At 40.8% G+C, this 13,790-nt stretch overlaps 1 protein-coding gene across 11 annotated transcripts in view; it reads right to left on the reverse strand.

The window, feature by feature from the left end:
• szt2 (SZT2 subunit of KICSTOR complex) overlaps positions 1–13,790 on the reverse strand; it is a 110,945-nt gene that overhangs the window by 36,176 nt on the left and 60,979 nt on the right. For 6 of the 11 annotated variants that reach the window (XM_056379065.1, XM_056379070.1, XM_056379067.1 and 3 more), the window contains exons 49-53: positions 13,322–13,406; positions 8,725–8,775; positions 4,033–4,212; positions 1,440–1,631; positions 650–849 (exon numbers count right to left, since the gene is read on the reverse strand). In XM_056379065.1, coding sequence (XP_056235040.1) covers positions 650–849; positions 1,440–1,631; positions 4,033–4,212; positions 8,725–8,775; positions 13,322–13,406 — 708 coding nt within the window. The remainder of the gene's footprint in view (positions 1–649; positions 850–1,439; positions 1,632–4,032; positions 4,213–8,724; positions 8,776–13,321; positions 13,407–13,790) is intronic. The other 5 variants (XM_056379071.1, XM_056379074.1, XM_056379075.1 and 2 more) reach the window with 2 other exon arrangements.

Raw genomic sequence — 13,790 nt, forward strand, 5'->3', positions numbered from 1 at the left:
GTGTCACTATAACAAAAATACACTTTTCTGGTTTTTAATTCAAATCAATTCATACACTGATCAGTTGATCAGATCTGTGAGATGGACATCATTTCATTTGTAAGTGATTCCAGATCTTTAAACTTTTAGGACTTAAACTTTTAAGATGGAATATAACGGACACATTAATAAACACAATCATTTAAAAAACGTCTAAAATGTATTGATTCATTCTATTTTAAATATAATAAAATATATATATATAATTTAAAGATGAAATGATTATCATTGGCAAATTGATTGACATTGATTTCTTTATGCACGATTCAACTGAAGGAATGATACTTTTATATTTATCAATTAATGATTTGATCATAATTAAACATGTCTGTAATTATTATTTTGAACACTCCAGACTCCAGATATGAGGCAAACAATTCATACAACGCCTGTCCCTTTTAAACCTGACTGAAACAGTTTTTCATGTTTTGGTCTGTTGTTATTAAATTATTACTGATGAACAGACAGAAAACACTGAATAATGTCAGTAGGTGGCTTTAGTTCAGATCTTAGTCCAGACGATGAATTAGAAGACATCACATGATAACTAATGTTTATTTAACCCAATTATACCCATATACAACACTTTGTTAGCTCTGGAGGAACTGACCAGTATGTCCCAGAAACTCCGGCGGGTGCTCTTGCCAGTGGGTGTGGTGGACTCGGGGGTTCCGGTCCCTGTCACGGGGGTGCTCCCCAAAGCTTGGGTTAAGGTGATGGGAGAGGGGCTGCTTTTAAAGACCCGTGAGCCACTGCGCTGCCGGGGGCTGTCTTTCATTTCCTTCACCTCAGGTAGAGGAATCAACAGACCTGAAAACACACATGATCACAAACATGAAACACAGTTGATCTCTCTGTTTGTTTATATATAACAATTCAGCAGCCTGAGATGAAGGTTGTATAGACATCAGTCTTCAGACATCACCACTTTATGTTTGTTCCTGTGAACATATTAAAAGTTCTTCATCACAGCTGCTGTTTTTAGATTTGGCCAAATAAACTAGTGAAGTGAGAATCTGTCAATTGTGTATATAACCTGCACTTTTATCCCAAATTCAGGTGAGGTGTCACACTAAAACTGGGTTGATCCTCAGAACCAGCTGTCCCATCAGCAGCAGTAGCTCTCTAAGCTACTGGTGTGTTCAGCAGGCAGATGACTACATGTTTATTTTTTTGGTTTCACTTCTCTGTGATTCTACAGTGAAACCAAAAAGCTCACAGTGACACAGGGACACTGGTTTTGTTGTACTGCAACAAATAAATCAAAATAAACAACATCAGCAAATCTACACCAACAGATAAAAACATGAATCTAATGACATGAATACTGGATTACATCGCACAGTATTATGATGTGTATATGAAGTTTGGCTGCAGAGGAAGATGAACAGAGACCTCACCTTTAGCTTCTTCTCTCTGTGCCTTGGTTGCCGGGCACACCATGCCCAGACACAGAGGATTTGGTAAGACTCTCAGCTCCATGACAACGTCACAGAGTGCGTGGCGCAGTGCCCCCTGCAGTCTGTCACTGAGCTGTAAGGGGCTGATGTTGCCTTGTTCCCAGATGTCAAAGCGCACATACAGCTGTGGCTCTGTGAGAAGACAAGCAGACACAACAGGACTGAGTGTGTTTTAATACTTTAATGTCTGTGACTGAGAAAACAACAGAGACTCAAACATAATAATATTTTTTGAGTTCCTGAAAGGATCATTGGCATCTGGAAATGTTTAGGTTTTTAAACAGATAACACCAGACAGCCTCTGGGGGCAGGGTTAGTATTCTGGGTGGGCGGGGTTTCTCAGAAATGTGTTCTTAATATTGTGTCAGCAGTAGTAACAATACCTTGAGATAGGGTTAGGGGCTGATAATAGACCACATCTGAAGAGCGATTATCAAAAATAATATTCATGTTAAAGAGACGTACACTGAGTGTCTACTGTGGACACCAATGCACACACTGTACATACTTTAAGTGCCGTTGTTTCTTGTATAGGACAGGTAGCAACAAAAGGACTGATTAACACTAAAGTGTGAGTCCTGGCCTCTCTGTGCCATGCATGAACACACACACACACACACACACCAACCTCCCTTCCTCTGTCCCTCTCTAGATAAGAGTCATAAACTACAACCCACATTCCAATCCTGGGTAGTGACCAGCAGAACTCTCTTCACAGACACAGATCTGAGGAAGAATGTAAAATGAAATATCTATGATTTCTGTAACTCATGAGATGTTCCTATGCAATAGTTTAACCCCAAACTTCTATCCCATAGAATGTTTGAAATGTAACATGTAGATTTTAAGACAATGTCCTTCATGTGACCATACTGTCAGCATCCTTCACACAAGGTAACACACACTACATGACATCCAGAATGTTCATATTATTATTATTAGACAAAGAACTGCTGTGTAATCCACATTTAAAGACTACAAGCTTTGGGAAATGTTTATATTGTTGTTTGATCAATTAACCACTTGTATCATGATTAATTCCAGGTTTGAAGGATGTGATATGAAATCAACACTCCTATTACTCCTCTCTGCCATTATTAGTGCAAGTAGGTTTATATGTTATTTCATTTAATGTTTTGTGGTCATGGTGGAAGACGGATGTGCGAGTTTATAAGTAAACTCTAGATTTAAATTATTCTAAAGTTCAGTGGAAAATTACTCTCTTCTCCAATTGGAAACACGGAGAAGACGGGTGACGCCCCTGAAATATGCGCCAGCCCCCAGGGGATAAAACAGTTGTGATCAATTCACACATGGCCAGAGGTCAGAAGTCAGATGAAGAGAAGTCAGTCAGAGAAGAGGAGAGAAACCCAGATGCTAAGAAGGAAGAAGATGCGAGAAACAAAGCTAAAAGCTAGAGGCTGAAAAGCTGAATGCAGAAACTAGAAGCTGAGATCTTTCCTCAAAGCTCAGAGTCCCTGCTCAAAGCCCGTCTCTGTAGCCATGGAAACTCTTAGCTCTAAGCTGCTCGCCACAAACTCATGGCTCTTAGTCATTTTTGCACTTTTCACGTCTTTTATTTTTCTTTGCCACAAGCTCCAAGTAACATTTTTTTTTATTATTATTATTTTTTGGGGCTTTTTATGCGTTTATTGATAGTACAGTAGAGAGAGACAGGAAATGGGGAGGCAGAGAGAGGGGGAATGACATGCAGCAAAGGGCAGTCCGATGTGGGACTCGAACTGGGGCCAACTTCAGCGAGGACCTTAGCCTCTGCATATGGGGCGCCTGCTCAACCAACTGCGCCACTTGATGCCCCAAGTAAGAATCCGTCATCGTGATAACGGGACACGGCCTCCAGGAGAATCCACCTAGATCCTGCGTCTCCGGGGTTACCACGGCAACCCTCAGCCACCTGGGTTCCAGCCAAGGGTCTTCAGCTACAGCGCAATTCTCAGTAGGCCGGTCTTAACACTCTGCTCATGACTGGGTTGATGTTGAAATATATTATAAAAATATTTACTCCTCAAATCTCATTTGTAGACATAGTATCATTAGCTGTATAGCCATAACATATTCTCTCTCTTGCCAACTCATCACACCGCTCATTCCATTATTATTTTCATCTTTATCATTATTACACAGTAAAGAAGAAAAACGAAGCTCTTAATGGTTTGAGAAATTTTTAGACCTTCACTTTTGCTTTGCTTTGTGTTTTCTAATATTTCAAGGGCACTGTTGCTTCAAGGCCCCATTAATTCAAGACCCTTGCTCCATCAGTAAACTGAGCATGTTCACCAGCCTGACCACAGCTTTAGCTTTAAACTAAAGAACTATAGATGAAAATAAAGTTGTCTTTCTCCAGAAGGGTCTTTTTGAACTTTGTTTTGTTGTGGCGCTTCCTGTGTGTGATGAATCCCTCAGCTAATCGTTAACTCTTAACCTGACCCTTCTTTTCTAACTCCAACCCCCCTCTAAGAACCAGCATCAACCATCAACACAGGCCAAACTAATAGCTCAGAGCTGTGTTTACCTGTACCTGAGCCAACAGTGACGGAGTCCACTTTAACCACAGTGGTCAGATCATCAAAATGGTCCGAGTGAAGGGGGGTGGTGCAGTTCTCTGACCTCTGCAGTGCGGCACCGTCATGAGCTGGAACCTGAAGGGGGTGACCACGGGCATCCACGAATGAGAGGGCGATGCATGCGATACCTGAGAGAGCAGGAAAACATGTTCAAACCACCTACAGACTTCTGTAGAGCCTTAAATCTCAAACACAGTCAACACATCAGGTGGTCAGATTCTACCTCCCCAGTCACAAATCATTTTCCTTTACAGTTATACAAAGTAAACTGCATTTATCTTAAGTAAACCTGGTAAATATAACATTTCGTTTTCATTACCACAGCATCTGTCATCTCATCCCTCTGTTCTGTAGAGCCTGATAGTGACAGTGAAGATGTGAGTCTCAGTGTCCCGTCTGAACCCTCTGATGCTGCAGCACATGCTTCACCAGAAAGCATAGCTGCCCTATCACACGGCCAGTGTTGCTGGATGTGTTAGCGTTTGACATGGCACTGGCTAATAATGCACACGATGAGCGAGCAGCACCATGCATGGAGGGAGGCGTGTCCTGTCCTCACAGGCAGTTGAGACAGCAGAGACTGAAGCAGTTCAAAAAAAACATTTGAAACAAAAAATGCTTCTTGTGCCACAACTGAGATGTATTCATTTTCATACATGCTTCAGTATTATATATATTTCACCAAAAGTCCATCACACTGAGAGGAAAGCTGCTCTATTACAGCTGATACTGAAGGAAGCTCACCAGCAAATGTCACTGATATGGAAATCTCACAGTATTAGAGTTGAACAATTACAATGACAAAAAACTAAACCGAATAAAATCAACAATTCTTCAGTATAAGGCATAAAGATCCAATCATATCGTAGTCTCAGTCTTACACTATAGCAACCGATGACACCTGTGTGTAGGCACACAAAGACATTTTCAGTGCTACTACAAGTGAATACTAAAACAGGCCGTAAGTATTTGGACACTTACATGTCCATTCGTTCTTCAGGCAATTTATAATAAAATAATTGATACTACTTTGCATTGTCAAGTCACAGCTTTAATTTGCGCAGGGTTCCATCAATATAGAAAGAGAGAGGGTTCAGACAGAGGGGCCTGATGACTGGTCAATACAGCTCAAGCCGAGTTCAAGCCTCCACACAGTATCAAATGGAATCTACTTCTAAAGAGGAGTTTTAGTTTAGTCTTTACCCCATCCAACCCATGCTGCCTTTAGTAAGTGGTTGCTCAAGATGGCTGACCATGGCAACCTGCAACAACACAGCCTTAATACTAAAAGTGATGGAATATGTGTCACTCAATATGTGACACATGGTCCAGCACTCAGATGCTTACTCCACCAATCTGAGGCCAGTCTGGTCCATAGCTGTACCATATACAGTGGCAAGAAAAAGTATGTTAACCTTTTGGAATTTCATGTTTCTCTGAGTAAATTTGTTATAAAATGTGATCTGATCTTCATCTAAGTCAAGGGTATTGACAAATATAATGTGTCTTAAATAATACCACAAAAAAAATGAATCTTTCATGTCTTTATTGAGAATAACCAAAAAATCCTCATAGTGCTTGTGGAAAAAGTATGTGAACCCTTGAATTAATGACCTCAAAAAAGCTAATTGGTGTCAGGTTTTAACATACCTGGAGTCTCGTTAAGACAATGAGTTTGGGGTTGTGGACTAAAGCTACTTTGACTGATAAAAAGCCCTCAAACTTTTGGAGTTTGTTTTGCAAAAGAAGAACACGTTTATGTGCCATGCCTCGCCAAAAAGCTTTCAGAGGATCTACGATCAAGAATTATTGATTTACATAAAGCTGGCAAGGGTTACAAAGTGATTTCAAAGACTTTAGAAATTCACCAGTCTACAGTTAGGCAAACAATCTACAAATGGAGACACTTTGGGACAGTTGCTATTCTACCAAGAAGTGGACGCCCAGTCAAAATGACACCAAGAGCACAAGAAGTCTCATCAATGAGGTAAAAAAACAACCCCGAATGATTTGAAGGCATCATTGGAACTGGCTAACATCTCTGTTCATGAGTCTACAATACGTAAAACATTGAACAAGCAGGGTATCTACGGCAGGACACCACAATGGACTGCTTACTAAAAAGAACATTGCTGCACGCCTGAAGTTTGCAAAAGAGCACATTGACACTCCACAGCGTTATTGGCAAAATGTTTTGTGGACTGATGAAACTAAGATTGAACTATTTGGAGAAAACACCCAGCACTACATCTGGCTTAGAAAGGGCACGGCATATCGTCATGAAAACATCATCCCAACCGTAAAGTATGGTGGAGGAAACCTCATGATTTGGGCCAGCCTGCAATCATTGAGGGGAAGATGAATTCCCAAGTTTATCAGAGAATTCTTCAGGATAATCTGAGAATGTCTGTACATCAGCTGAAACTCTCTAGAAAGTGTGTGATGCAACAGGACAACGACCCAAAACACAGAGAGTGTGTTCAATAAAGACATGAAAGATCAGATTTTTTCTTGTGTTATTATTTTAGACACATTATATTTGTCAATACCCTTGACTTAGATGAAGATCAGATCAGATTTTATGACAAATTTATTCAGAAAACCATGACATTCCAAAAGGTTCACATACTTTTTCTTGCCACTGTATAACACAGGGTGACATTATCATAAAAGGTTGATTCATCAAAAAATTCTAAGCACTCACAGCAAGTTTCATGTCAGGTGATGAAAGATATGACTTGATTTCTTGTTTGGCCTCTTTTTTGCCAATTTTGATTGTTGTTGATGTTAAGGTTGAATACTTTCGCAAATCAAAAATCAAAGATCCATCTTATAATTTGAATCTTGGTCTAAAGATCATCTGTACCAACTTTGGTAAAGATTGGACAAAAATTGTCCAATGAGTAGCAAAAAATGTTTTCCAATAAAATCCAAAATGACAGCTGCATCAATTAGGATTATGTGGGAAGTTGCCATGTCTTGACCTTTTATGGTATTACCAGAAACAAGAGTTGTGTTTTTAAGGCAAACACACATTTTTCTTAATGCCACACCCTGTAGAGGGCAAATGATGCCAGTGATTTTGGGCTTTCTCAAAATGAATTCCTAAGACCATATACCAAGTTTGGTCTGGATACATAGAAACTGTTGCTGAGATATGACCTCACTTCCAGGTTTTGATTGGCTGTAATGGACGGACACTTTCAAAAGTCAAAAATCTATGTGATCTATGTGATAACTTTTGCGAGATATTAGAAATCTCCATAAATCTACATTAGTCTAATGTAGATTTATGGAGATTGTTGAATAAGCTGAATGTCATTAGGCTTATTCAACAAGCCCAATTGTCCAACAGAAATAAGTTGAATGAGCTCAAAATATTTCTGCCTCATGACCTCCAAGACATGGAGCTAAGAATAAATTCAATCAGACAAGGCACCACACAAGAATCTACAGAGCTTCAAGCCAACCTGGAGCAACCTGGAGTGGTGGTTTCATCCCGGACCATACACCACACACTAAATCAAGGAGGGCTCCATGGTTCATAGCTCAACCACAGTGTTTCTGGGATAATGTTCTATGTACAGATGAAACCAAGGCAGTGCTCTGTGCCTGTGTCCGTACCTACAGTAAAACATGCTGGAGGCTCTGGCTTGCTGTGGGGCAGCTTTGCAGCCTCTGGTACTGCAAGTATTAAACATCTCAAGGAAATGGTGAAATCTGAAGATTACAAAGACATTTTAGAGCAAAATGTGACAGGGTCACAAAAACAGGGTCTGAGGTGAAGTCTTGAGGTCTTGGGTCTTTCATCTGGACAATGACCCAAAGCTCAAATCCAGCAACACAAAATAAAGTTGACAAGGAGAACATGTACTGGTTTAAATTGAGTTCTGACCCAAATCCCATTTAAAAAAAACTTTGGAGACAGCTGAAATCTGCCATTGCAAAAGACAAACTTAAAAGAGCTTGAACACATAGCAATGAGAGAGAAACTACCTGTAGACATGTGAAAGAAGCTTCTAGATGGCTGGAAGAAATGTTCAGACACTGTCATTGTTGCTAAAGGTTCTCCGCCCAAATATTAATGGAGGCTGCCAATAATTGTGTCTTGGGTACATTTTATATTTGTATTATTTGACTATTGTGCAAGTTTTGTTTTTTGATTGTCTTTTGTTCAGTAACTTTGGACATTTTATCAAAATATTCTGATTATACAAAATTGGTTTATTTGCATGTTTCTGAATATATTCTGAATTCTGTACTTAAATCTTTTAAGCCAGGACTGTTTATGTGGTGGTTGTTATGTTCTTTAAAGCAGGAGGCAGTGCAACAAAAGCCACTAAACACATCTACAGTAAGCTCAACAGCAGAGAAACATTGGTTCAATCACCAGTAACACCACAATTCATGCACCTGAGAGGTCCATGCCAACTCTGAAGGCAATTCAAAGATGAACACAGTTTAATAAAAAATGATGCTGAGTGAAGCCTGAACTGAAGGAGGCGCAGAACTGCAAAGAAATACCATGAAGAAAAAAGGCTAGCAGCAGAGAACACAGGGCCGGCAGCAGCGTGGGCTATTCACTCAACAAGATGGCTGTGAAGGTTGTAAAGGAGACAGAGTGAGACATTTGGCGGTACCTTTAAACTGAGAGGGCGGGAAGAGGTGCTGAACCAGCTCCGACATGGTACCTGGACCGACATTAGAGACACCGACAGGACAGCATTAGGGATGTACCAACATTATTTATTCACTTCCAATAACACCAATAAGCTCCAGGCAGGGGTGGCCGCTGGCAGGAAGTGTTCCTCATAGGTCCAAAGGCTGTCAGGACCTGTGTATGTGGAGTCTGCATGTATTTGTCTGAGTATTCCTTCATGTGCTGTGGTTTTCTTCCATTTCCACTATTTACCCGCATGTGCCTGTTTTGGACTAATGTTAGTCTATTTCCTACACCGCAAGCATTGACTCTACTGTCTCAATATTTACCAGTCCAATTCAAGGTCATACAAAGACAACATGTAAAAAAGAAGAAGCGTCTGAAGGAAAATAAAGTCAATAACTGGACCATATTCCAAAGAGGTTGTTCAAATATGTTTTTCCTTTAATCAACACTTCTGTACTAGGTCTGTTCAACCTATCTTTATTAACAGGTTATGTACCACAGGCTTTTACAGTTGCAATAATTAAACCTGTACTTAAATAGTCTATTGATCCAGATATTTGAGCTAATTACACCCCCATATCCAACCTCCCCTTTATTTCTTAAATCCTTGAAAAGGTGGTTACTAAACAGTTATGTGATTATTTGGATACGAATGGTTTGTCTAAAGACTTTCAGTCAGGATTTAAAATGTTGACTTCTCTGCATTGGCTCCCGGTAAAATCCAGAATAGAATTCAGAATACTCCTCCTCACCTACAAAGCCATTAATGGTCAGACACCATCGTATCTTAGAGAGCTCATAGTTCCCTATTATCCTAACAGAACACTCTGCAGGTATCTCTGTTCTGGAGCAGCAGGATCCAGATCTGCCACTACAACACTCATTACTATCATTATTTTTATTTATTAGTATTATTGATAACACTGGTATTAGAAGGTATTAGTATGATTATTTCCACTATAGCAATTAATGATTAACAGCAGATACGATAAGAGGTAGTGGCAGAAATAATGGTACCTCTGGCTATAACTGTTATTATTTTCACTGTTACAAATAACAATCAACCGTATATACTGCTTTTCATGGTCTCTCCCTCATCTCCTCTTTCTCCTCTTAAATCCAACCGGTTTAGGCAGATGGCTCCCCCACCCTGAGCCCGGTTCTGTTGGAGGTTTCTTCCTGTTAAAAGGGAGTTTTTCCTCCCCCCTGTTGCTGCTCTTTGTGGGGTTCTCTCTATAATAAAGTAAGTGAAAGTGCCTTGAATTAATGGATATTATGATTTGGAGCTATACAAATAAAACTGAATTGAAAATTGAAGTTCCAGGTAAGTTCTGACATCAGGCTGAGACTAACTTCACATACAGACACCTGTGTATGTTAATAGCTCTCTTAAAGTTTACATCTATAGTTTACAATTGGTAGTAACACAGAAAAACACTCGCTTGACTTTTGTAAGGTGAGAACTCAAGTTTGGTCGGAGCCAAATCTAGACAAGGCGAGCAGAACGTTTCCTTCCACCAGAGTGGAATTTCTCCACAACATAATGTGGAGAAATTCAAAAGGGAATCTTGCACTAAATACACTGTAACTTTGGAGGATATCCTTGTGATCTGGTTATCTAGATTGAAGCTTCATATCAACTTCAGCTGAAATTTGAAATGCATTTTCCCATGGAAAGAGTAGTGGATTTAGTCCAGTCTTTCACTGTAGAGTTGCATTAGCGCAAACAGGGCTGAAGGAATCATTACAGCAAACACTAACTATTTCCATGTACACTGAGGACTTTCATTTAATCTGGAACTGCATACATGCAGCAGTAACAGGCCACTCTGTGACAGACTAAGAGCTTAAGATACAATACAGCACAACACCTGCTATGAACATGAGCAACAACCAACATTAGCAACCGTCCTTTAAAGCGTGGGCACATCTTGTACAACACCTCGTCATACCACCTTGTATAAACTCAAATGTCAACATCAGTCAGAGTAGATGCTTAATTACAGGCTGTCATTCTTCAACACTACTGCTAATGAAATCCTGTCTCTCCTTAGCACATGGTACATTTAGCACATTGTCACATGGTCTCTCTCAGCTGTCAAAGACCTCTTGGCTGACAGGAAGTGGAACCTGACGCAGTCTTCTGTTGTTCTAGTCCATCAACCTCAAGGTTGGACGTGTTGTTCACTCTGAAGCTTTTGCACTCAGCTCAGTTGCAAAGAGTGGTTATCTAAGTGACCGCAGCCTTTCTGTCCATTCTTCTCTGACCTCTCTGATCAACACAGAGCTGCTGCTCACTAGATGCTTTTGTTGTTGCTCCATTCTAAGTAAAAACTGTTGTGTGTGAAAATCCAGGAGATCAGCAGTCTGAGAAACACTCAGACCAACAATCGTGAAGCTCCTCACCTGGATCTGCAGGAGTTTATACACTGCTGCCATATGACTGGCTGACTGGATCTATCTATGTATTATATTGTATGTTTCATCATAGGATAAAGGTGATCACTCAGTGACCCCTCCCTCTAAGGGGACAAGTGGACCCAAACCATGGCAGCAAAATGCCCCCCACAGCAGAACAGAGCCAGGGGTCCAGCATTCAGTTCGCCACACATGACCCAACCCAGCTGTGGAGAACATAGTGAACGACAGTTCATCTGACCACATCGCTCTCTCCACATCCACATTCCATAGACCAATGTCGATGGTTTCTGCTCCACTGAACCCTCAGATGTGGTCTTTGTAATGAGGGTTTATCACTGCAGCTCTACTATACCATCCCTCTGTATGTGACTGTGGACCATTGCTGTTGCTGACTCAATCTGATCACACTCACATCCTCAGTCTGTTTGTCTTTCACACCACACTAATGTACGAGCATCACAGTAATCACATGTAAGTCTGTCTAAATGTCTTAATGCAGATGTCACTTTAGTCTCTGTTCCTATGGAAACACCAGCTGAGCATCTCTGTGACAGAAGCCAATGCTCTGTGTCCCAATAATGACTCTCTTTCAAAGATCCTTTTCCTCTTGATTTCATACAGTGATCCATCTTGGAGATGGCTATGCTGATTGGCCAAATTATATCATGTGTCTCTAGCAGCCTGGCGGAGCTGGTGACTTGACATCAGCAGCTCAGCTACACACAGCCAGATATTTCTCAGCTAAATGTTACTTTGTCGGTTGGCACAAACTTATTCAACCAAGTGAACAGGAAGCATCTGAAGTAACATGTGGAGAGTGTTTCACTCAGGTCGATACAATCCCACTCATCTGGATCTCACAAGGTGCTCAATCATAAACAGTGCACTGACTGAAGCATCAGAGCAGTTGAGACATGATACATGATCAATTTTTTAATTGTGGTATTATTAGACACATTTTATTTGTCAATATCCTTGACTTAGATGAATATCAGTTCACATTTTATGACAAATTTACTCAGAAAAACATGAAATTCCAAAAGGTTCACATACGTTTTCTTGCCACTGTACATCTGCATCTTCTGCACCCAAAACTTCAACAAAGGACAACAGTGCACACACCAACATGTCCAAGCAAAGAGAGAGGGATCATTCAGAAGGAACTGGAGTCGGGACTTATAAAGACCAGAATCCTTCTCAGTGTGTGGTAAATGTGAGCAAACAACAAACAGCCAAACAGTGAAGAAGAAAACAGATACTAGAAAGATTAAGGTCCTGATACCTGCAGTGTTGTATGTGATTCAATGTGTAAAGCTTTCAACAGCCTGTAGTGATCTTGAGTCAAAGTGTCTCCTGTGGTGCTGTCCACCTTGGTGAGGTGGGTACTTGTTTACAGATGACAGGCTGGGGTTAAGTCCAACACACATGAGCAGCGTCACATCATGAGACACACTCAACCCACAGGAGTGGATGCCTCATACGGACAGAAGAATTAGTCAAGGTACAATAGCTACAATGAGGCGATGAGTGCGGTCTGGCTGCCTTGTCCACCTTTAGTGTTACATTGGGTTCAGGTTGAGGTGAGAAAAACTAATGAATTCACACAACAATGGTCCTGGATTCTCCTTTGGTGAATAACATTTCACCTCATGCCCACATAAAAATGAAAGACAAAACCAATGTCATTTTCTCTTCTGTTGTCTGTCCCTCAATGGAACCAAAATTGACACTTTGTTACTCTTCCCACCATCAAACTATCAAATTGATAGAAACAGAGACAAAGTCAGAGAGACACTCAACCAGACCAAGGGTCAAAGGGTCAGCTCCAGAGGATCAATGAATGGACACCAGGCAAACTGGAGAGCAAAGGCAAAATCTCCAGTTTGTAACAATAAGAATGTAAGAATGTCTATTGATATTTGATTGTTTCTTATATAGGAAAAGTAATACCAGAAGGATTGATTATCATTAAGGTGTGAATCCTGGCCTCTCTGTGCCATGCATGAATACACACAGACACACACACACACACAGACACACACACAGACACACACACAGACACACACACAGACACACACACACACACACACACACACACACACACACACACACACACACACACACACACAGGGCCGGGGCAGTGTGATTACCTTTGCCTCCAGTCCCCTGGCCTCCAGGTTTGTTGTAGAGGTAGATATCACCGTCAGCCAAGTCACTGCTCAAATGAAAGTAGTGCTGCAGACAGAGCAGAAGAGGGAATCAGCCCCTGGAGGCTCAAAGCACACAGGTCAGCCTTTATTTCATACATCTCAATGAGACTTGTCAAAATGATTTTAGTCTCTTCCACAGTGTTGCAGAGCTGGGAGCCTCTCATATCTACAATTTATTCATTTAATCCCGATCACTTTAAACAGAGCCGTTTGTATCTGTCAGCGATCGTACAGGAGGCATTTCTGCTTTGCAAGCAGAAGTTTTAACTCACTCAGAGAAGTTGAAGAGTCAAACTGAATATCTAATTACTCAGACTTTTTTCACCCCTAGTGAGACATGCGAGTTAGAGCTACCACAGATCCTCTTGTGATCAGTGACTCCCGCTGAACTAATACACACACTGTTGCA

The sequence above is a fragment of the Seriola aureovittata genome, chromosome 6, assembly GCF_021018895.1.
Source record: "Seriola aureovittata isolate HTS-2021-v1 ecotype China chromosome 6, ASM2101889v1, whole genome shotgun sequence".
Lineage (NCBI taxonomy): Eukaryota > Metazoa > Chordata > Actinopteri > Carangiformes > Carangidae > Seriola > Seriola aureovittata.